Here is a 21,161-nt window from a genome sequence, read left to right as displayed (position 1 = left end):
TCCCTTTGAATTCTCGCAAGTGACCATAGCGCTACATATGACGACAACGTCAACAAGGCAAATATACAGTACTTTAATGGAACGTTAAAAGTAGATGGTCTGTTCTAATCCTCGTTCCCGCGAGGGCTGGCAGTCAAAGATGAGAGGGCCTCCTCTCGTCCAAACAGTTCGATGTCCCCGTCAAGCTCATGATCAGAGCTGTCTCCGCGTGTATATCGAGGTCTATTGCCGATCGGACCTCCCATGTCCGTCTTATCAGAGGCCACACCTGCGCTCCAGAGGTAAGACGTCAGGTACACCGACGTGTGATGAGTTGCTTCTCGTTGTCGGGCGGCCTTCCGTAGGTTTAGGAGGAAGCGCGAAATGAGAATCGAGGTCATCCTGCCAGAAGGTCAGTTTTGGCGTGTGAGATTGGAGGAGTCGAACGCCTTACGGTGCTACATAAAAGCCCAGGTAGTCGACGTTTATCTCCTACATACGATGAATAATGAGAATGCGAATTTGCACCACGCAGCCAACGAAAACATACCGCGATCTCCGCTGTGATAAGGAGTTGAGTCAGATTAATGCACACGAACATCCTGAAAGGTAAAGGATAGCCTGTAAGCTATGCGCCGTGATACTTATATAACCTTACATAAAATATAGAGTGCCTAAAAGCCAAGTATCAGTCTGTGAGAGTTACGAAGCATGCCGCTCAGGACGGAGCGCACCATCTCTGAGGAGAAAATGAATCAATCCCGCCTCGACTTTCCGTTGAGTTGCCCGTCTACTGAGTTGCAGGGCTTTGACCATAGTTAGGAACAATGCAAGGCCGTAAAATGCTACAGTCGACGCTTGATTTGCGAGTTCCACTGAAGAAGAACCAAGCCGTGAGTACTGCTCAGCGCTGAGGCACATATATACACACATCTGTCGCAAAGAACCACCCCCACGATTGTTAAATCGGAGGCTGTGAGGCGAAAGACCATGAACGTACCGCTCGTATTGTGAATAGGAGTTCTTGATGTACAACGCGCAGCCAACAGATGGAGGCGGAGCGAGCTCTACGATCTGGTTAGAATATACGAACTGGAGAACATCAGACATGTGCTGAAATTGAGTCCCCGCGAAGGCGCTCACTATAGTAATAACGGGCGAAATAAGAGCCAGAACGAGTACTGAAAGGGCTAATCTCCAGCTGCAGTCCCATATTGCATATATTCGCAGGGAGGCAAAGACTGGAATATTGTCAGAACCGCTAGTTGAGCAGTAGAAAGCCACGAACCTGCAGCAATGAAGAGGACAAGGACCAGCAATGTCTGCAAGACTCGAACAAACGGTTCGCAGCTGCTCGTTCCATGAGCCACGAACTAGGTCCTGGGTGAAAAATTACCTCTATGGCGGCGTGAGCTACATGCGAACACTGCAAGGTAACAACTGACCTGGAGAGTTTGGAAGGGAGCTTGATCCATTATTTCCATTACGGTGATCGCGAGATTCACATAGCGGTTAATCATAAAAAGGAGCATGGCAGCTGTCATCCTACACCCCCAGACATAGCGTATTTCGTCCTCGAGTGTCACGCAATAGTCCCATAAAAACAGAACTAGAAGCTTGTGTAAGGGCACAAGGACACAGATTATATATGTGCAAACTTACCTCGGGCCGATATGCTGCAGTAATTTCCTCGAACACTGGATCTAAGCGCCAGCGCAGCATGGTTGAAAGAAGCCATACTACTCACAGATTCAGGTAGTCTTGTACACTCACGAAACCCGGGGTTGTAGCATCATTTGGCGACGAAGGAGCCATATGTGACGTTCTGCGATTGAGACGAGGAATCACGACAGTATGATAGGCAGTAGTATAGACCAGTATGGAGCCCTAAGCATAGCAATAACGGTGAAGGACCAGCCACAAGAGCTCAGCGCTCAGCCCCGATGCCTGAGGTCGCAGAGGAGGAAAAGTCATCTCCCGTGCTTATATAAAAGCGTCCCTCAGTGCCCACCTTACGGCACCAATGCCATCATGATGGTAGACATGGCATCTCAGCAGATCGTTCTAGTAGCTTAGTGTGAAACCTGCGCCATCTCAGGTACCGCTCTCTCAATGATCTCGATAGTCCAATAAGCTCGTCAAACTGCTCATATACACAAAACACTGTTGGTACGACCGATGATGCGCAAGGTGCGACGCTTGTGAGTAGGTGCGCTCACACATTCGTGATCCGGACGTCCTAAGCAGCCAATCAGGACGCAGAGCGCCTCGGGCCGTCTTACCGTCGATTCCGCTGGACTTGCGTCAGGACGTTCTTTTTGGCCCGCGTTACGCGTCATTTGAACAAGCGGTTACAGATACAATACACGAAATCAGAGTCAGATCACCTTAAATGATCAGTGGCCCAGACTCCAGCGCTCCAGCTGTTATCTTAATGTCCTAAATTCTAAATCGACCTTGGAAGGCGCGAAGGCGCCGATCTTGCAATAGTCTCAAGGTAGCCTTAAAGAGACTTGAAGCCGGGTTTTAAGTACCTTTAAGGCCCTTAAAAGGCATTGAAAGGATTTTGTTCCGCTTACAAGCACTTAAGGACAGACGAAATGCTTGTTGCGAGCAGCAGTCCGCATCAAGATTGCTCACTATATTCTGTGTCAGATATCTTTTGAGACAATCGGCGAAAGTAAGTCCATGAATCAAAGACTTCACCGAGCAGCCCATGGCATGATCCAGACCAACGACTTATAACATTTCTGGTATCTACGTATGCAAGTGTATATTAGGAAATGTCAAGATTATTTCATAGCTGACCCTGCGCAAGGTGAGCATTGTAAAGAAACAACGGCGATCAATGTCTATTTCTGCGGGCAATAGCTTCCGGGAGGGTGAAAGCACTCCGAGGTGCAAACCCGAAGATTCTGTACTACCCGCGTGTTTCTTATCCACAAATGAGCCGGAACTTGAGTAGCCCGTGGAGTGTTTCGGCTCGAAAATGCGCGACCGACCGCACGGTCAGGACCTGCTGATAGCGGAAATATCCCGGAACGTTTGTTCCAGGAATTGTCCTATCCGCACTAATCGGTCTCTCCCTGGCTGTCTGCGCCTACGCCAAAATACAAGCCGTCTGCCCCCCTTCAGAACAGTCGATTTTGCCCAAGCCGAGCGCCACAGTGAGCTCAGCCAGCGACGCCAGCCGATGAGAGACTCTGCCGAAAACATGCGTGGCTACAAGTGGCAGCTACCCCGGTTCCCGAGGCCTCGTACATGCCTACACTGAGGCAGTGTTCCCTCAGAAGAAGAAAGCATCGCAATTGCTCACATCCCGAATATTAGCAGCCCCTTGGGACTACGACGACCTAAGTAAGAGGAAACAGGGCGACACTTAGTCGGCGGCGAAAGTAGCGAATGGGTGGTAAAAAAAGGAGTGTACGAAACGACGACATATGGGCCAAGTTATGCTATCTGTCCTACTTCGGATGAACTGTGTCCACTTGGCAAGTTACAGATGGAGTGCTCGCACGCAACCTTGGGCTCATATAGCTTCTCTAGCTCGTCAGCGGAGTCGAAGCCGCTGGAGCCACTTCCCACCGGATCTCCAAAACTATACAGGTCGCCTGGGCATACGGTGAACGTGCTTGGCACCGGTACGTTGGTGGTTAAGCAGACAGAGGTAGCGCCTGATTGCTCGCTCTGGTCCCTGTGCACGACTCTTCGTAGGTCGATGAGGAATCGCGAGATGAGCATCGATGTCACGCTGCATGTATTTCGACGTTAGCGCGTACGAAGCAAGACGTAACGAAGTGAAAACTAACGGAGAAACATAGTACACGATGTCATTATTCCCCTGATCATGTTTCAGTAGGATCGTCGAGAAAAAGTACACGGCGGGCACATACCGCGACCTGGGCAGTGACGATAATCTGCGTGAGATTGATGCAAAAAAGGAGTCTAAGTGACGATCAATTAATCTCAAGACAAGGCCTGCAGAAAGCGAATACCTTACAGAAAGTATAGCACGCCTGAGTATTGACCATCAGCTGAGACAACCAATTGTTTCATTGCAACAACGACTCACCGTCCCGGAGAAGAAGTGGTAGAAGTCCAACCTTTCGAGTCCATCTTGTGCCTTCCTTCTTTAATCGTATTGCCCTAATGATGGTGAGAAGCAGCACGATCCCGTCGGTTGCTAAGGTTGAAGCACGAGTCACGATAGTCACTGCTCCATAATGAATATCAAGAATCGTCCAAACCCTTCAATACTCACATCTAATGTGTAGGGGGCGATTAGCCACGGAATATGTAGTTAATCGACATAACTTACACGCCGAACAGATCGTTAGTTATCTTCAAGTACACTGCGCAACCAACAGATGGTGAAGGTGCAACTTCCGGCTCTTGTGTCGCGTCCATGTACTGTAGAATATGATTATGACACACGTAGCTTCAGCAAATCAAACTCACGATGTTGACGACGGGCGAAACAAGAGCTAGCAGGAGAACGGGAAGAGCTGGCCTCCAATCACGGTTCCAGATGGCGTAGACTCGCAGAGCGGTGAATGCTTGTACTGATCAGAAAGGGCAGCATCGTATAGAAGAGAACATACCGGCAACGATAAATAATGCAAGTACTAGTAATGACTGTAGCAGACGAACGAATGGAGAACAACTAAGTGGCACGATAAGCATAAAGCGCGACCGGCGTGGAGACACCCTCACCTCTGCACGACGCGTCACTGTCACGCATCAATAATCGGTGCTGTGCAACGCACCTGGGAAGTTTGGAATGAGATTTGCTCGAACAGTTCCAGGATAGTGATGACCAAGTTGACATAACGATTGATGAGGAAGATAAAGGTGGCGGGTGTCCACTTTCCTTTCCAAACGTATTGAACTTCGTCATCGAATGTGATACAGTAATCCCAGAGAAATAAAACTATAAAGAGCACGAATCACCGTGAGAGACTTGTAGGTGTGGGTGAAAAGGGGGATGACGCACCGCGGGATGAAATATTGAAATAATTCTCTTGCACGCTGCACCAAAACGGTAAAGAAAGCCTGAGACCCAGTTTGCCTGGGTATTCCGGCTGCTTGCACTCACAAATTTGTATACGCTTCTACTGTTGCGTTCTGTCCACCGGTGGTTGTTGTATTGCTTGTCGAGTTTGACATCGGGCAAGACACCCAAGCATGCGGAACAAGGATCGCTGCGTCTTCTTGTCCTAAAAGTTCACCGAACGCAGGGCATAGCGCCTTAGCAAGAGGTGATGAGTCCGAGAACGCGGCAAGTAGTGCTTGAGACCACCAGCCCGAGAATGCTGCGACGAGAGGAACGAGCAACAAAAGGAGCGCTATTTGATGAGCCCTCACATGGATATAAGCACCCATGTCTAATGTTCTCGGTGCCTTCCCAGATCTACTCGATCGTAACGGTAGGAATATAATCTTCCAGCTGATGTACTGAGGCGCAGACTTTGGGCAACACCATTGGCCCGATCCGCATTAGGTGTGTTCCTTCGCAGCCTGGAAGGCCGGCTGGAACCCAAAAAGCAAGCTGCGCACCGGCCAAGAATGCTTTCGCCATGCCAACGAGAAGGATCTTGATTGAGCGCATCATTCGCAACTCAAGGTCTCGGACATCGGCTAGAGGGTGAGTGGCCAAATAGCGTCACGGTGCCGCCAGCCAAGTACACACATATGCGCACCGTCTTGTAAGATGGAAGAATATCGGCAGCCTGGTACAAGGTATGATCTCCTTAGCAGGTGTACACGGCATACCGTCCCTGAACGCCAGCAAGCCTGCAGGCGGCGCGGAAGATATGATCCGTCGCAGGCCCGGTGCCGTGGCGCCCTCTAGTGCGCTCTCGCCTCAGGTGTGGCGATACATGCTGCTTACCTGCCCAGGGTTCGTGTCTGTTAGCGTCAAACTGAGAGTGTGGCTGACTGGACTGAACGCATGGCTTGCGTGACGCACCGTTTATCTCCTAGATGGCTCAGGTCCTCCTGTCTCGGCATAGGCAGTGTGTCGAAGTGTGTGAGTGGAAATTGATCATAGGGCCAGACGCGCGTGGCCATGGTGCTAATGTTCAGTGGCAAGCTCGCTTCGTGTCGTTCGCAGTCGAGCCCCGCCTGCCATCAAACAGGCGTCCTTGCATAACGCAATGCCTGAACGTCGCAGTGTACATGCCTGGGTTAATCAGAGCACTCGGTCTCTGGTGAGTTCAGCGACTACTCGATAGGAGACCGGTTGGCGAAAGAAATTGCTGACATCCCATATCTCAGACTGTTTCAGAATCTTGAGTATGCCAGTGGCTCAGGTGTTTCTCAAGTACGTCTGCGCGTAATAGTTTTACGCTCGGGAATTCTCGCGAAGGCCACGTCTAATCGATATGACATCGATATCCCTGCTACGGTGGCTTTGTCGTACCTCACTAATGCGATGCTAGAGCTGTGTAGGATACGGCACACGAGCGTCGACATCGCCGGATGGCGTAAGGGATGCCCATGGCCTTCACACGAGTCGAACCCGTGCGATCCGCATGTGTTCGGACTGAACATTTCCGCATGGCATCATACCTCTACCTCTGGGAAGAGCTGACCGCTTTTGCAGAAGCAATTATGTAAATGGAACGAAGGAGATGTCTCAAATGGTCCGGGGTGCGTCCGATGACTGTATGTGTCGCAGGGATGAAAGTTTGACAATCGATGGAGGAGTCATTCATTCCAACTGCCTTCCAATCAGGTCACCCGTGTCACCGATAAACCGTCGCTTATGCTCCTCGTGCCGCCGGAACACTGGGACAAGGAGCCATGCGTCTAGGCTGACGCTTCAGGATGCTATTTTCACAACAGGATAGACAGCTCTTCGCCAGATGCAGTTTAGTACGGGGTGGGCGACATCGGCAAGAGAATACGCCCTAGCCAAGCTGCGTTCGGCCATCATTGAAGCTATCCTTGTACGACGGGTGTAGACGGAAGCACATCTTGGTGGCCCCATATAAGAAGACGGCGACCCTCGCTCGACACCTCAGAGTGAACTGTCACGACTCTTCTTCGAACGTCTCTCATCTCTTCCCTCGTACGCCTCCCATCTTCTCCCCTCCAGTTCCCACTGGCTAATCTCATCAGTAGTAACCCCAAGACGATGCAATTCAAATCCATCCTCGCAACATTCGCGCTCCTGGCCATGGGAATTGTCGTCTCCGCTGTACCCCTGCTCGGCGCTGATCCCCTCGTCGCGTGAGTTATCAGATACTATGTCTTCCGCGTGTGCTGACTGCTTGCGCAACTAGTCGTGCTGCCCTTGAAAACCGTCAGGTGTCGTGCTGCCAGAAGATCGGGGACGAGCCCCCCGTCTAAAACTCTTCAGCGCTGCTGCTGTACGATTGTGACGACGTGTATCATCACATGTACTATGAGACGACGCCGGTCATGACCATACTTTACGGTGATACATAGTGTGACGCATGTCACCTGTAGTAATAATATTATGTAGCCCAAGATTTGTTAAAGCATAGCGCAGTAGCCGACCCTGACATACGCCAGATGTTGTGATCTTAAGACTGTCTCGATGCGGCAAATGTCGGTGGGTTCTCCCTTTCAAAGACAGCCAGCCGCCTGGGCCATGGTGGCATCGAAGGAGTTCGATAGTCAGGGTGCGATTGAATGGCGCTGCTCCTTGACAATTAGACTGCTGTCCAACGTAATGTACCGCAATGGGCACATAGGGACTTCCCCAGGCATACTCAAGCCCCAAGATCCTGGTCGATGTACTCGATGGAAATCTGGAATGCGATCCTTCCCAAAGGATGAGATTATCGTATGAGATACTAACACGATGTACCGTGGTACAGTTTGCACGGCGACAGAAAGAGCTCGCGATTCAAGTACTGTCCGCGAGAAACGTAGCTCCGCCACGCGATGTAGCGCCTCGAAGTCCCCGACTGCTCGATCAGGATGGAAGCTTCTCCCGAGCACGTTCCATCACGAGAAGAAAGGGTGCCTATTAAGACCTCGGGAGGAAAAACGCGGTTTGCTTACAGGAGTGTCAACGATTAGGCGGGTCAAAGGAACTCCATCCCGATACCCAGCTGAAACCCTTTTCTCGCGCCCTCTGCCTGTGCAGCCACTAGCGGCAGTCCGAAATTCATCTCTACGCGAATACCCTGGAGGCGGTAGACGAGACCGAGACCGGCAGACACCGATGGCTTCGAAAAGGCAGACACAAGCGACTGTTGGAGAGGTTTTGCTGGGGGACGGGGAGTTAGAGACGGCGAAGTGCCCGCAAAGCACGGATGGAACGTACAATGGTCAACGGAATCAAGTCTGCCCGCGTTCAGGAACCCGTGCAATTTCACGGGCCAGTGTGGCTTTCGGGGTATATCGGAAATGACGCTAAGCCCAGCCGACCAGTACGCGTCGCCACCGAGTGAATCAGCTGCGGCGCGTTATCAGTATGAAATCGCCTCGGAGCTATGCCACTGTGACGTACGTCCATCATGCGGGCCCATACTATTCATCCTGAACATCCGGACGCTAGTGGGCCCCCCGAGCTGAAACCGGTCGGGGAAGGGGACGGGCTTGCCCAACGGCCAGAGAAGCCCACTCCGCGCGGCGAAGGAGAGGGATACGCCAGGCACCAGAGGACGCACGAATTGCGCGTGCCCCTCGGCCTTGTAGAAGGATGCATCGCCGCCGAGTCCGGCAAGCTCTTGCGCGAGACGGAGATAAGCGCCGCGCGTGCCGAAGATGCTGTCGTCGCGGGTGTCGCAGGTCCATGCATGCGATATGGCAGACTTGATGGAAAGGCCCGCCGCCCCACGCATGCTGCGCCACTCCCGTCAGCCACAATATTACAGCTGATGAGAGTCAAAACGGCCGTACCTGACTGAGGCCGATGGTTGCAGGTTCCCGACGTGTCTCAGAACGCCTTCGTAGCCTAACTCGTGCAGCCCTCTGCTTAGCGTGCCGTTCTGCGTGACAACAAGGCATTCAGCTCGCCCATCATGTCGGCCCAAGGATGTAGGCTAACCTAGCTCACCCTGACTACTGCCCTGATGCCGCGTACGCCCTCGAAGGCGCTGCAGTAAGGGGTGTTGTCGCGCTCGAAGCCGTAGAGGCTCAGCTCGCCGCGGGTCTTCAAATCGTTCGTGAGCGGTGCGGTCAGTGAAGCGTTGTACGCGATGCGCGTCGTGGTGCCGAAGGCCAGATGCGCTTCAATGGCCTCCGCGCCGCCAAAGGCGTTGCGGATCCTGCATGTCGCGCTCTAAACATACGCGTGAGTACCCGGAAAGCGAAACGCCAACAGGTCCGCTTACAGCACCCGCTTCGTTGTTCCCGAGCTCCGTCGCGGTTTTCAGATACATCCGCGACCTCTCCTTCGTCATGAACACGAGCTCGACGTCGCCGTGCTGGGCGAGGGGCTCCCGGCACCGCTCGACCTGTGCATACACGGACTCGAAGATGTCGGTTTCTTGCAACAGGCTGCCGATGGCGCGAGCATCGTGCATGACAGAGGCAAGGGTTTGCTGGTCGGGGTTGGGCTTGGCCAAGTATGGCTGGACGAGAGACCCGAGGAAGGATGCGCGAGTGTGAGGTGTGCCCTCGACGCGCACTGCGGCTAAGCGCATATGGGTTTCGATGTTCGCATTGATCTGTTACTGCTCACTAATCTTTTCCTTCAGAATACGACTTTGACACGTACCACTTCAGCCAGGTGAAGGACTGCAGACTCATACTCTCCCCTCAGGCGACGAGCAATACGCTCCTCTTGCCATTTTTTGAGCTTCGTCAAGTCCACCATAATCTCGCCATCTCGAGGTGCGGATGTGTTCTGTAACGGCGGCCTCAGAGGCGGCGTCGTGAGCTCGAACTCAGGGTCTAACATGGAAGTTTAGGCCGAACTCGGCGGCGGGCGGTTGAGGAAGGTTGAGGATCACCGCCGCCTTCCGAATTCGGACATGGCGGGATCCCGACGGTAAGCGGCGCTTACCCATTTAGGGATGTAACGGATCAACTTTTCGACGCCAAAAACACTCCAAACTGACCCTGAACTTTTTGCTTTTCGGCGTTCGCGCTAACAGAAGACGGTGTGAAGCGTTCATATTGCTCGCCACAGACGGACCGCTCGAATTGAATCACTTGTTCTTGACTCACCATGTCGTCTACCTATGTCCACTACTCCACCCCATCTTCTCTCCCTTCGGACTACGCTCTGCTCTCGCGGTTTGCAGCTGCCAGAGGCATAAGCGAGGGACCAGAGCAGGCCAATGACCCTCAACCTCACACAGCAGACGAAACTGCTATAAACGAAGACAACGAGGACGTGCTGCCGTCATCTTCTCTACTGCCGCAAAAACGACCTCGCCGTAGTAGCTTTCCTACGGCCTACGTGACTCCCTTCAACCCAACGAGCATGGGACCGCTGCCAGACAAGTCCGGGTACCGCTCAGGCCCTATGCTTGAACCCACCGAGAATACCCCGCTGCTCGCGCCGCCAGTTCCACGGATACCTGAGGAGGTCGACGGGGAGAACCTATCGCCAGAGTCGGGCGCGCGTCCAAATGTTATCTGGGAGGAGATGTGCATCCTTACCAAGTATACGCTGCCTGTGTTTGGGTGAGTGGATCGGTCTTCTTGTGATTTGCGTTTCGGTGGCCGAGAGCACGGCGGGCATCGTCGACTCCGACGATGTCGAGGATGTCGCGCGACTCATTTCGGAGCCTGCGGCCGCCGTTCCGATTTGGAGGTGATCCCTGACGTCAAGCTACTTTGATGCAACTCTATCAGGTCTTCCCACTGGCCTTGCACGTGCCCCGGACGAGATTAACTTTGTCTGCACGTTCCAGGGACTGAACGTACTAGACAGCGGGCTGAAGCTCAAGTTTCAGAGCTCAGCTAATCTCCTTCAGAGCTGACTGACCATGGATCTTTACCAGGACACACGTTCTGGAATACTCGCTCGTCGTTGCCTCAGTCATATCGATAGGTCATTTGTCGACAACAGCTCTGGCAGCCTCGACTCTCGGCTCGATGACCGCCAGCGTCTCCGGCTACAGCATTATCCAGGGTTTCGCAAGCACGTTGGACACAATGTTGCCGAGTGCGTGGACATCTTCACAGCCACAGCTCGTCGGCCTTTGGGCCCAGCGAATGGGTGGGCAGTTATTTATTCTTCCGCAGCGTCCTCTTGCTCATATTTTGCTGTTTCAGCTGTGGTCATGGCCGCTGCCTTGGTGGTGAGTGTGTTTTGCCTCTCAGCGGACCGATCCCGACTAAAAGTACCGCTTGGCAGCCAATTACCTTTATTTGGTTCAACTCGGAGGCTATCTTGCTTGCTCTGAGACAGGATCCCGAGGTTGCGCACCTAGCGGCGACGTACCTGAAGTTCGCTGTCCTCGGCCTACCCGCGTACACGTTCAATGCTATCTCTCGGCGGTATTTCCAGTCACAGGGTGCGCGATCACCGATCACTACATATCTTCCGAAACACGCGATGCTGAAATTGCTCCGTAGGACTCTTCACCGTTCCGACACGCATCATCATATGTATCGCGCCCATAAATGCATTTTTTAACTATCTTCTTGGTAGGTCTGCTGGACCTCGTGTTCGTGTTTGATCTGACTGCTTCTTAGTCTGGGGACCCAAACCAATCCGGCTCGGTTTCATCGGAGCACCAATCGCGACGGCAATTTCGTTCAACCTCATCTCACTCTGCTCGATAGTCTACGGCATGTTCTTTGTGCCGCACACAGCCTGGCACCCGATCTGTCGGAGGTCATTCACGAGCCTCGGTGTGCTTGTGCAGCTTGGCTTAGCGGGTGTCGGACAAACTGCCTCCGAGTGGTGGTCTTGGGAGTTGATCGGGCGTGAGTCACTTGGCCGCGCCTGCTCTAATTTTGAGCGGTGGAGCTCACCAAAAATTTGCTAGTTGCGGCTAGCTTGCTTGGGCCCACCGCGCTCGCGGCGCAGTCCGTCTTGCTCGTGTCGTCGTCGACGACTTACCAAGCGCCGTTCGCACTTGCGGTTGCCACTTCCGTCCGGTGAGTCCGAGTTGATCGTCTGGACGGCATGTAACTCAATGCCAGCGCAGGATTGGCAATCTGCTTGGCGAAGAAAACGCCATCCGTGCGTCATATGTCTCGAAGGCAGCGATGCTCATGGCCCTCCTTATCAGCCTCATTTGGAGCACGATGTTCATGGTTTTCCGTAATTCGTGGGGCTATCTGTTCAATGACGACCTGAGTACGTATATAACGTCTTCATACTAAAAGCTCTCCGAAGTGACTATCACGGCATTGCTAGGTGTCGTCTCGCTGGTAGCATATATCCTGCCAATTGTCGCGCTCTTTCAACTTTTTGATGGCCTCGGTGGTGTAACAGCTGGTATTCTCCGCGCGCAAGGCAAACAGTTCACCGGCGCGCTGCTCAATCTTAGGTGTGTTTCCTGTTCTCAGGCTATCTTCATCATCGATAACATCTTCCATCGAAGTGCATATTATGTTTTCGGGATTCCCTTCGGTCTCTGGCTCTCTTTCAAGAGGGATTGGCAGCTTCTGGGCCTCTGGATTGGCCTCACCATTGCACTCGTCTACGAAGCAGGTGTGAGTGTGTGGATCTGCCTCCGGACGGACTGGGATTATCAGGTGGAGAAAGTCCGTCAGCGACTTGCAGCAGAGCGTAAGGCTGAAGCCAGGCACGATGCAGAGGCAGCGCAGGCTGTCATGCACTAAAGAAAGCCAAAACAGAGTGAGCGCCGTCTTTTCTAGCACGTCAGTCTTGTTCGCTCTACATTTACCAAGGATATTGTTCACTCCACTGTCTGTATAGTAGGCTTGTTCACCATTACACGATTTGCATAGATTGGCTTGATACTTCGTAGTGTGGGTCGCTGCCCCCAGCCAACCGTGTTCCCCGCCTAAGTCGCGCTCGTGCTCAAACAGATACAAACAGTCCGCGCCTGACTTCGGCTCGTTGCACTGTCTACTCAGGTACGGATGTCATGCGCCTTGGCCTCCGGGAGCTGGGACTGAAATATCGTATCTAGCTCTGACAGAAGGTTTTGCCAAGCGAGAGTGTCGAGCCGCCCTTCCCGTTTCGCCGGAACGGCGACTGGTCAGCTGTTCTGAACAGTAGACGAGCTCAATCTCTCGAGCGATACGACGGGTTTTTACAGTTTCATATTGTGCGAGAAAAGTACTGCTATTCACCAGGTATTTCGACGATCGCAGGACGGCCGCCATCCTGGGGACGCTCTGAGCGCTGATAATCCCCCCTTTTAGCTCCAATATCTGCTTCATTGAGTGCCGAAACCATATCAGTTCCTGTTACCTCCGCATTCCACGGCTCTCTACTTGCAAAGGGCGCCGAACGATAGGGAGAAGGAAATACCACTATCTTCTCCATGTCGCGTGTAGTCCCCTGAACGTTGCTTGCGGAATCGGACCTGGACACGAAACGAGACTTCCATGTGAAGAAATCACTTTGGAGTGGGAGTGGAGATTGTGCTAGCGTTGGCGCAACTTGCTCCAAACTCCATCGTGTCTTGCTTCAGTTGGTGAGATATGCCTGTCTCGTTACATGACACGCATATTCTTAAGCGACATGTTGCTCAAGAACCTCGATGTAGAGTAAGCATCGGCTGCGAGGGTTGACATCCTTGACGGCTCAGACGATGCATCGGACGAGACGAATTCTGGGATCATCCAGAAGGCGGAAGGTCTTGCGTTGAAGGCGTGTCTGAAGGTTTTATTGATGTTGCACAGTACTAACCCCTCGGTACTAGGTCGTTTCGACGGAAGATGATCCGACTCAGCGGATGATCACACTCAAGACCGTCTTCCTCCGGTCGAGCCCCAGCGTGCTCGGTTCCGCGCCTGCTACCATTTATACCTACTGCTTCTGGCAAGTACGCATGCCAGACTTCTGGTCAGAAGTTCACTGACCGAGTGGCTAGCAGATCTCTTCTATAACGAAACGACGAATGTGGCGGCCGCCAAATTCCAGATCTTTGCCAGCCAGATGCTCGGCTATGGCATGGCAGGAGTTCGTAAGCCCTGTCAGCTTACCATACCGATACAGAAAGGGCTGACGGGATTACAGTGCGCACGCTCTTGTTGTACCCGACCCTCACATTCTACTCATCATACGTTTCCGTGCTATAATCGCTTTAAGAAGAGGAACTGCTTTTGAAAATGATGTTTGCTATGATCTTCTTCTAGGAATGGTCTATTTCTGCTTCATCGACAATAGTCGCTCGCCCTTCGTCCAGAACCTCTTTGGTCCTGGGTCTAGTAGTGAGGGCACTGGTCTGCCCAGCTCTAGCACCAGCTGGTCACTTGTCACGTAGGGCAGCCCTCATCTGGCCACGCAAGACGCGGATCAGCACGTACTGTACGTGGAAGCAACTGCGCACTCTGACATCAGCTTCCTAGTGCGCATAGCTATAGGTTATCTCGTCCTCACCCTCGCGTTCCATGAGAACAATTTCATTGCACCTCGTCTTCATGCCAACGTCCCTGTTCGGCGCGGAAACAGCACGTACAACCAAACTGCGATCCTGATATCCGAGAACGCGATGAACAAGGCCAAGCTCGCCGAGATCGGCCTCCCGCAGTATACCGCGAGAACGCCGTCAGCCAGACGTGCTACAACTTCAGCCTCGGCGTGACACTTGTGCATGTGCTCTTATGGCACTGGGATGATCTGAAGGATAACCATGAAATAAATGACCTGCGCTACCGGTGTAAGTGCCTTCCCCGTAAAGCGACCCTCTCCAGCACATCTCAGGGTCGTTTCGTAGGAATGAGGAAGTACGCCGAAGCTCCGCGGTGGCCTTCTCTTTGTCGCGTCTCTCGCCGTTGGGATCGGATGCAGTGTATGTCTGTTACTTCCACCCACTCAGCTAGTTGGTCGAGATGTCCTTCCCACGGTCCGCGACTCCGACGCCGCTTATGCAATGGTGTGTATCATTCTCTTCACCGCCACCAACACCATCATGGTTGTCTGTTCGAGTTGCAGTTCCTGCCCTTCTGCTAGATATGACTACCAGTCGCCACAGCTACGGGCATCCAGACGCTTTCCATCACGTGCAGAGATCTTGCGGCATTCATTCATCCAGGGAAGCCCATGTCCGTGCCTGAGCCCTTCCAGTGTGCCTTGCCGAGAATTGAACAATTTGCCTCCGTACAGCCATGTGCGTAAACCTGTACGGAAGAGGCACCGCCCTCCAGACTCTGGCCGTGCTGCAAGGTGCGTGCGCTGCTTCCTGACCGGAGACTCGCGGCTGACACACTGCTCGATGGACAGATCTCAAGCTTGATTAGTACACTAAGCTGCCACTGAGGGTCGCTTTCGCTGCGCAGATGGCAGGCTCCGTCTTAAGATCCATCTTCAGCTATACAGTACGCATGACTCACTCTGTGTTTTGACTAACGCGTCCCAGTGATGACCATTATCGTGAACGCCAACAGAGAGATCTTGCCGGACCCTGTCAGTACACGTAAGGTACGTTACTGACTTCGAATATCGAATCTGCTATCTGCTATCTCATAGGGCGACAGTGGAGTGCTGGATCGTCTAGCAGTACAGATCTGCCTCTGTGGCTCTGGGTGCGGTCGGCAAGGAACTGCCCGCCGCTTTCCTTCCTCTCCTTCCCTCTCCTCCGCTCGTACTCCCTCATTAGCCTTACCAGCGGCAAGCCCTACTCGCTCGTCTCCTGCTCCGTGATCCCGGGCTCTCTTCCCTCTTCTGTTGTGGCTCGTGCGTCGACACACTGTGAAGGGTACATGGCTCAACCACGCAACGGAGCACATCGCTATGCCCATCGTTGCGCTCTACATCGGCCCCTACCAAACTCTATCGATAGCCAGTGGTGTGCGTCCGTCATTATCGGCTTCACTTCGCAATGGTGGGTGTGCTCGTGGCGCGCTATGTGGCCCAGGAAGTACGACTACCTCGCCTCCGCGGCGCTCGACGGCGGGAGCCTGGTTATCCAGTCTATTACGATGCGAATCTGGCTGTGAGTGCAACTGTATGCAGAGGTGGCTGACGGCTCGAGGTTGTAGAGCTCCGCCGTGTTCGGCACCAACGGCCGCGCCGTCGACTTCCCGACCTGCCCTGCGAATCTCTCTGTCGAATCGGCGCGCAGCGACGAACTAGGTGCTCTCATTCTAGATCGTTAACAAGAAGCATGTACTGCACAGAACACATTTCGAATTCATTAGCTAGCAGCAGCACGGGTCTATACTGATCTGACGCGCGTCAAGCGAGTTGTCGCTGGGCGGCAGTACATCAGAGGGACGCATCTTCCGGCGTAAGCTACGAGGCTCGCTCACCGATTGTGAGGGCTGACACGGCTGGTGGGCTTCGGATTAGTAACGACCACGATGCTCACCGCGAGGAGCATGAAAGAAACGACAACGGGTTTAATCTGCATGTTGGACGACTCGGGAGGACCATGGCTCAACTGAGAAGGCATGAAAGAGAGCAGCAACGATGTGTAAACTCACAAGACCCTCGCTAGGATGTCGATGGGACACTCCACTGTGTCTTTCGCAGGTCCTTTGTATCCCACCTACCTCCAAGGCCTTAAAACGGCAGGCAAGGGCTAGAGAACGCAATATCGGGGTCCGAAACCGACCATATCCGCTAATCCTTTGCGCTGTTTCCCAGACACCGCCCGATCAAGTTTGTTACTTGTGCAGAGCTCTAACAGGAGGCTCATGTCCAGCTGCTGATAAAAAAAGAGACTGGTAAGCGGCGTGGAGTGGATCTTCGTAATGGTGCGTGCATGCCGCTATTGAACACAGCCACGTACTATCCGTTCGTCGTGATGCAAAAACCGGGATGATGTCTGATAGGGCATGATCGAGCTCTGACATTTTTCAACCTCGTTTTGAGTCATATATGCGGATACAGCGCCTCCCAGAGCAGGGCTCCCAGGTATGCGGAACAAACGGTCTTCCTGCATTGCTAATGGCGGCCCTGATGTGTCGTTGAGCATATCGCCGCGTTTCGTGCAGGTTGGTTACGAGTCTGCTCGGTAGGTAGCCAGTAGAAACGTGTACTGAGGATGGGACGGCAGTACTAGTCAATACGCTGGAATAGCCGACGTCTATTCTGCGCAGGGGGTCGAGCTACACTTCGTGTGCAACGAAATCTTGCGAGGGCATCGGTGAGACGCGACGGCTCACCGTACCGTTCCGCACAAGCCCGTGAAAACTGGACTGATGGAAAGGGAAAAGGCGGACGGCATGAGTCTCCAGACGGCTAGAGGTTGCTTCGCCGTCTTCGAAGCCAACGGCCGCACGTTCGATTTTCCCGACCCACTAGCCTCTCCGTCGGCCGATGCACAACGATGAGCTAGATGCTCTCGCTCCAGTTCATGAAGAGAACGCATGTATTGGAGCGCGTAGGGAGAGTACAACTCCAGGACGAGACTCCCCAGAGCGGTTGGCCATCAGCAGCAGCAGGGCAGTGTCTGACGCCCAGCAATATATCTGGCGGGTGAGATGTTCGATGACAACAAGTCAGAGAGGGTTCACCATTGGCGTGGACGACGAGGTCTACTCACCGCTTGCAGGGAGAGATATTGCTCTCACTACTATGCATGGTTACTATCAGCATATGTCCGCGGCAGTCCTGTAACAATGCTCACATAGTATAGTGGTCGGGTGTAGGTGCAGCAACGATTCCGAGGCTCCGAGTCATCGCGAGGAGGGCGAGGGATGCGATAACAGGCTTGATCTGCATGCTGAATAGCTGTAGTTCTCGATGAGCATGTGCAAGGTAGCGAGAATAAGACGTAACTCACAAGATCCTTGCTCAGACTACGGCGATGCATCTTGCCACATCATTTGCGAGGCTTTAGTATGCAGCTAACTGTCCAGGTCCTGATACGGCAAGTGAGGGCCGAGAGGCATCATGTTCTTTGAGTAAGACTGCGCCTGCGTTCCGTCAAATTTCACTTTCACGAAGAGTGCGGGGGTGAGCCCGTGTCAGTTTGTTGCTCAAAAAAGAACAGTGAGCTGCGCTTCCGGACTCTCTTCGATGAATTCATGAATCAAGCCCACCACCCGTCCAATATGCTACGAAGGGCAGAGGGCTATTGACGGTACCTGACCGTCGCAGTCTTTTCTTAGCTTCCGCCTGAGTTACATATGCCTACCAGTACGGTGGCTGAGTACACAGAGCAGGCAGTGCTCTCCCACTGCTGAATGTTGTGCACGTTCGGCGAGCAGCCCGGTTCCGCATGTAACGAAGTTTTACGGAGCATCTATAAGGCGCTTCAGCTCGTAACACTGTGTCGTAAAAGCTCCGTGCAGTCTAGATAGATGGAAACCAGGAAATCCAGGAGAGATAGACATCTGTGTCGGATGAGTGATGGGTCGATGGGCAGGACACTACTACAACGTTGACTAAATTTGGCAATTTCCGCCGGCGCCACAATTTTGCGCAAAGTTCCCGTTGCACCCGTCCTCCTCCTCCCGCCCACCACTGGGGTATTTAGGCAAAAGTTCGGCGATGTACTCCGGAAACTCACAAGGCTGAGCAAAATGTAGCTGCTCACAGCCTCTAGGCACTGCGGACTGCGATCTAACACACCAGCTCAAGAGCCTTGATTGATCAACCTAATGCACGAACAGTGGCCTTATACTCGACAACCGTGACGTCTCTAGATGGTGTTAGTGTCTCTTTACTTTTGAATTCCCTTTCTTCCCTCGCGGCTTTACATGGTGCCTATGCTGATATCCGGAAAGGGTCCCATTCGATTGCATCTCGGTGTGCACTGTTGTGTGGCACCGCGCCTCGCTTCCGCGGATATAGACAACCACACTCTCGCACATTCAGGAACTCGACCTCGAGCCTCCAAGCTTACTCCAATGCTCCCTGTGTTTGAGACCGAAGCGGCGGCGGCTGCAGGCTACGAGACCTTGTGAGCACATTGCCTCATGGTTCGTGCCACATTTGACGTGCTATACCGCCAATATAGCTTGCAAGCAGACTACTTCAGTCTCTCTGCACGAGGAAAGTCCCTTTTAAATGTCTTAAACGCCATCTGATTCATTCATTTTATCCTGCAGTGCTCTTCTTTTGGGACTATTGCGTGACCTTTGAAGACGAGGTTCGCTTGATCTGGGGCCAGAAGATGAGCCTGGCGACGATGCTCTTCATAGCAAATCGCTATTTAAACTTTCTTATTACGATTCTTGAGCTGCTGGAACAGGCTTCCTTCCAAGATGCCAAGGTTCGTGCAAATTTTAATGCTTCAGCCGCCCGATGTTGACCTGCAGGCAGAGGTAACGGTGCCATAAGTCAAGACGTGAAATGCGGCTGACAAAGTACTCAGCTGCGGATCGTTTGTTCGTGTGCTACAGTCTATGCTTGTCGTCGCTTTGTTCATTGTTTCAGGTATGCCCACATCTCGGCAGTCTCCATCTTAATTTACTCATCACTGCGTCAGCCTTTACTACTCTGCGTGTATATGCTACTTGGAGTCGCGATTGGAGACCGGCCTTGCTAGTTTTGGTCTTGTCTCTCGTTTCTCCTATCTTAAACATCGCAAGCATCTTTTTTCCGCGCTCGAGTTGTACGAAGCTAATACACACCAGGTGATAGACATCCATCAGGGTGTCCAGACCGCGCCACCACCAGCACTAGGTTGCGCAGTGAGCATACGACGGATGACAAGTGCGACGTATAGCAAGTATGTCCTTGTACTGCATACAGGGCCTGAATGCTGATTATACGATGACAGATGTACGTTCAGTTTTATGGGCGCATGTCTATGACTCATGGCTTTACAGTTACAATTGTGATTCGTGCAACCACAACTGCATATGACGGCCTTGCTCTTCTCCTGACACTCTTCAAAACCCTTCAGGTCAAGAAGCGAGCATTGCAGTTTAGAGTCAAGTCCGGGCTGACCGAGGTTCTCGTCAGAGATGGTACGTTAGCTTCCAAAGGATATCGCTCGATCCGCTTTGTCTGACGATGTCTAGGCGCTATCTATTTCTTGTGCGCATGTTTCACCGGGTGTTATACCAGGCAGAATTCTTATAATCACTAAAGAATATTGTTTGCCCTTAATCTAGCCCAGATTGTGGTCGCCTCCCGAGTATCAGTACGTATCACCAGGACTGCTACAAGCGTTTGCTGATCTGGCTATCATGACTAGGGAAACAATTCTCTCTCTTACTACGTATCACCGTAAGTTAACAACTTGCCGCGTTGTTGATCTCAAATCATCCACTGACCAGCCGTAGATTGACCTCAGTATTGATCTCACGGTTTCTCTTGGACTTGCGGCAAGCTGCGCAACAATACGACGAGCCCTTCCTTTCGACTAACCTGACATCCAATCTGCCCGGCTTGGGGTCGCTATCCAACAGCGATAATGCCTCGGGCTTCGAGGGGACATTGTTCAAGCACACCTGCGTACTTGAATTCGGACACTACGGAGACGGGCAGGACACAGAGCTTTTGGGATCTAGCTTTGGAGGGAAACACACGGGCGCCGAAGGAAGAACCTGGGATAGTAACTTTGAAGCTGGCTCAAGCTAGCAGAGAGAGGAGTGGGCCGACAAGCTGTATAACGTTCCAGGGCCACAGACTTAGTCACGTGTGAATCGATGGTTCTACCGTCAATACAGCACTGGTATATCATATCAAAATGCTCTCCAATCATCACGCCTTTGCCCGCCTCGCCACCTCCTCGGCAATCTCCCGAAGCGTCATGAACTTCCGACCATACTTCGCAGGGCTGTTCTAGCTTCCCACTATGGCCTGTCGCGGGATGTACGAGCTTTTTGAGCCGAGATAACACCGCTTCTTCCGTAAGTTGGAGGACCGGCCGGCTAGCGAGCTCGCGCCGTTCGATGAGCTGTCGTGCCTAGCGTGCCAGCATATGTTCGAGGACATCCATAAGATATTTCGACTAGTGGCGTCGATTCCAATCGGGGAAACACAGAAGGCGGACAGGTCTGTGGACGTGGATGAGCCACTGACAAGAAACTGCCCCCGACACCACAACATTGACCAAATTTGGTATTGTTATCAATTTTCGCGCAGTGTCACATTTCTGGGCGCTTCTGACGCACACGTCGTCCGCTTGGCCACGACCGTCATCGGGCGGAATTTGAAGTGACATACGCTCGAGATGCACGCAGACTAGGTGGAATGTTACTGC

General features: G+C 52.8%; 8 protein-coding genes across 8 annotated transcripts; 5 read left to right on the top strand and 3 right to left on the bottom strand.

Moving 5' to 3' along the window:
• Positions 1 to 104: 104 nt before the first annotated feature.
• On the bottom strand, positions 105 to 1,794 carry PHACADRAFT_27649 (uncharacterized protein; the record flags this gene model as incomplete). The annotated part of the gene is made up of 11 exons (XM_007393993.1): positions 105 to 381; positions 434 to 471; positions 530 to 581; positions 638 to 653; positions 714 to 889; positions 911 to 952; positions 980 to 1,240; positions 1,268 to 1,359; positions 1,425 to 1,588; positions 1,642 to 1,682; positions 1,727 to 1,794. 11 exons carry the CDS (start codon positions 1,792 to 1,794, stop codon positions 105 to 107), a joined length of 1,227 nt encoding a protein of 408 aa, XP_007394055.1.
• Positions 1,795 to 3,391: 1,597 nt separating this feature from the next.
• On the bottom strand, positions 3,392 to 5,703 carry PHACADRAFT_254235 (uncharacterized protein). Its single transcript, XM_007394644.1, has 12 exons — positions 5,679 to 5,703; positions 5,075 to 5,616; positions 4,973 to 5,007; positions 4,746 to 4,909; positions 4,581 to 4,644; positions 4,438 to 4,535; positions 4,296 to 4,389; positions 4,052 to 4,192; positions 3,980 to 3,995; positions 3,873 to 3,924; positions 3,789 to 3,820; positions 3,392 to 3,730 (listed from the first exon to the last, which is right to left on the bottom strand). The coding sequence occupies exons 2-12, from the start codon at positions 5,359 to 5,361 to the stop codon at positions 3,430 to 3,432; spliced, it is 1,284 nt and encodes a 427-aa protein (XP_007394706.1). The 5' UTR covers positions 5,362 to 5,616; positions 5,679 to 5,703; the 3' UTR covers positions 3,392 to 3,429.
• A 1,414-nt stretch (positions 5,704 to 7,117) lies between these two features.
• PHACADRAFT_208047 (uncharacterized protein) lies at positions 7,118 to 7,543 on the top strand (the record flags this gene model as incomplete). Its single annotated transcript, XM_007394643.1, has 2 exons — positions 7,118 to 7,212; positions 7,266 to 7,543. 2 exons carry the CDS (start codon positions 7,118 to 7,120, stop codon positions 7,330 to 7,332), a joined length of 162 nt encoding a protein of 53 aa, XP_007394705.1. The 3' UTR covers positions 7,333 to 7,543.
• Positions 7,544 to 7,751: 208 nt separating this feature from the next.
• On the bottom strand, positions 7,752 to 9,859 carry PHACADRAFT_208046 (uncharacterized protein; the record flags this gene model as incomplete). The annotated part of the gene is made up of 7 exons (XM_007394642.1): positions 7,752 to 8,221; positions 8,279 to 8,410; positions 8,465 to 8,799; positions 8,857 to 8,945; positions 9,014 to 9,238; positions 9,291 to 9,626; positions 9,677 to 9,859. The coding sequence occupies 7 exons, from the start codon at positions 9,857 to 9,859 to the stop codon at positions 8,037 to 8,039; spliced, it is 1,485 nt and encodes a 494-aa protein (XP_007394704.1). The 3' UTR covers positions 7,752 to 8,036.
• Positions 9,860 to 10,070: 211 nt separating this feature from the next.
• PHACADRAFT_254232 (uncharacterized protein) lies at positions 10,071 to 10,613 on the top strand. The gene has a single exon (XM_007394641.1). It carries the CDS (start codon positions 10,130 to 10,132, stop codon positions 10,592 to 10,594), a length of 465 nt encoding a protein of 154 aa, XP_007394703.1. The 5' UTR covers positions 10,071 to 10,129; the 3' UTR covers positions 10,595 to 10,613.
• A 301-nt stretch (positions 10,614 to 10,914) lies between these two features.
• Positions 10,915 to 12,705, top strand: PHACADRAFT_91175 (uncharacterized protein; the record flags this gene model as incomplete). The annotated part of the gene is made up of 9 exons (XM_007394640.1): positions 10,915 to 11,128; positions 11,185 to 11,210; positions 11,267 to 11,426; positions 11,488 to 11,559; positions 11,608 to 11,841; positions 11,904 to 12,010; positions 12,061 to 12,217; positions 12,278 to 12,410; positions 12,465 to 12,705. Coding segments are annotated over 9 exons (1,344 nt in total), but the record flags the coding sequence as incomplete, so codon positions are not given.
• A 2,412-nt stretch (positions 12,706 to 15,117) lies between these two features.
• Positions 15,118 to 16,310, top strand: PHACADRAFT_183446 (uncharacterized protein). The gene is made up of 5 exons (XM_007394639.1): positions 15,118 to 15,223; positions 15,417 to 15,478; positions 15,535 to 15,885; positions 15,915 to 15,992; positions 16,039 to 16,310. Exons 1-5 carry the CDS (start codon positions 15,166 to 15,168, stop codon positions 16,153 to 16,155), a joined length of 666 nt encoding a protein of 221 aa, XP_007394701.1. The 5' UTR covers positions 15,118 to 15,165; the 3' UTR covers positions 16,156 to 16,310.
• Positions 16,311 to 19,212: 2,902 nt separating this feature from the next.
• PHACADRAFT_27643 (uncharacterized protein) lies at positions 19,213 to 20,536 on the top strand (the record flags this gene model as incomplete). The annotated part of the gene is made up of 8 exons (XM_007393992.1): positions 19,213 to 19,272; positions 19,323 to 19,384; positions 19,437 to 19,679; positions 19,731 to 19,732; positions 19,780 to 19,920; positions 20,068 to 20,096; positions 20,151 to 20,182; positions 20,233 to 20,536. 8 exons carry the CDS (start codon positions 19,213 to 19,215, stop codon positions 20,534 to 20,536), a joined length of 873 nt encoding a protein of 290 aa, XP_007394054.1.
• Between the last annotated feature and the right edge of the window lie 625 nt (positions 20,537 to 21,161).

Source organism: Phanerochaete carnosa (genome assembly GCF_000300595.1).
Source record: "Phanerochaete carnosa HHB-10118-sp unplaced genomic scaffold PHACAscaffold_4, whole genome shotgun sequence".
NCBI classification, from domain to species: Eukaryota; Fungi; Basidiomycota; class Agaricomycetes; order Polyporales; family Phanerochaetaceae; genus Phanerochaete; species Phanerochaete carnosa.
The sequence above is the reverse complement of the archived record's forward strand: the minus strand, read 5'-3'. Positions and strand labels throughout refer to the sequence as shown.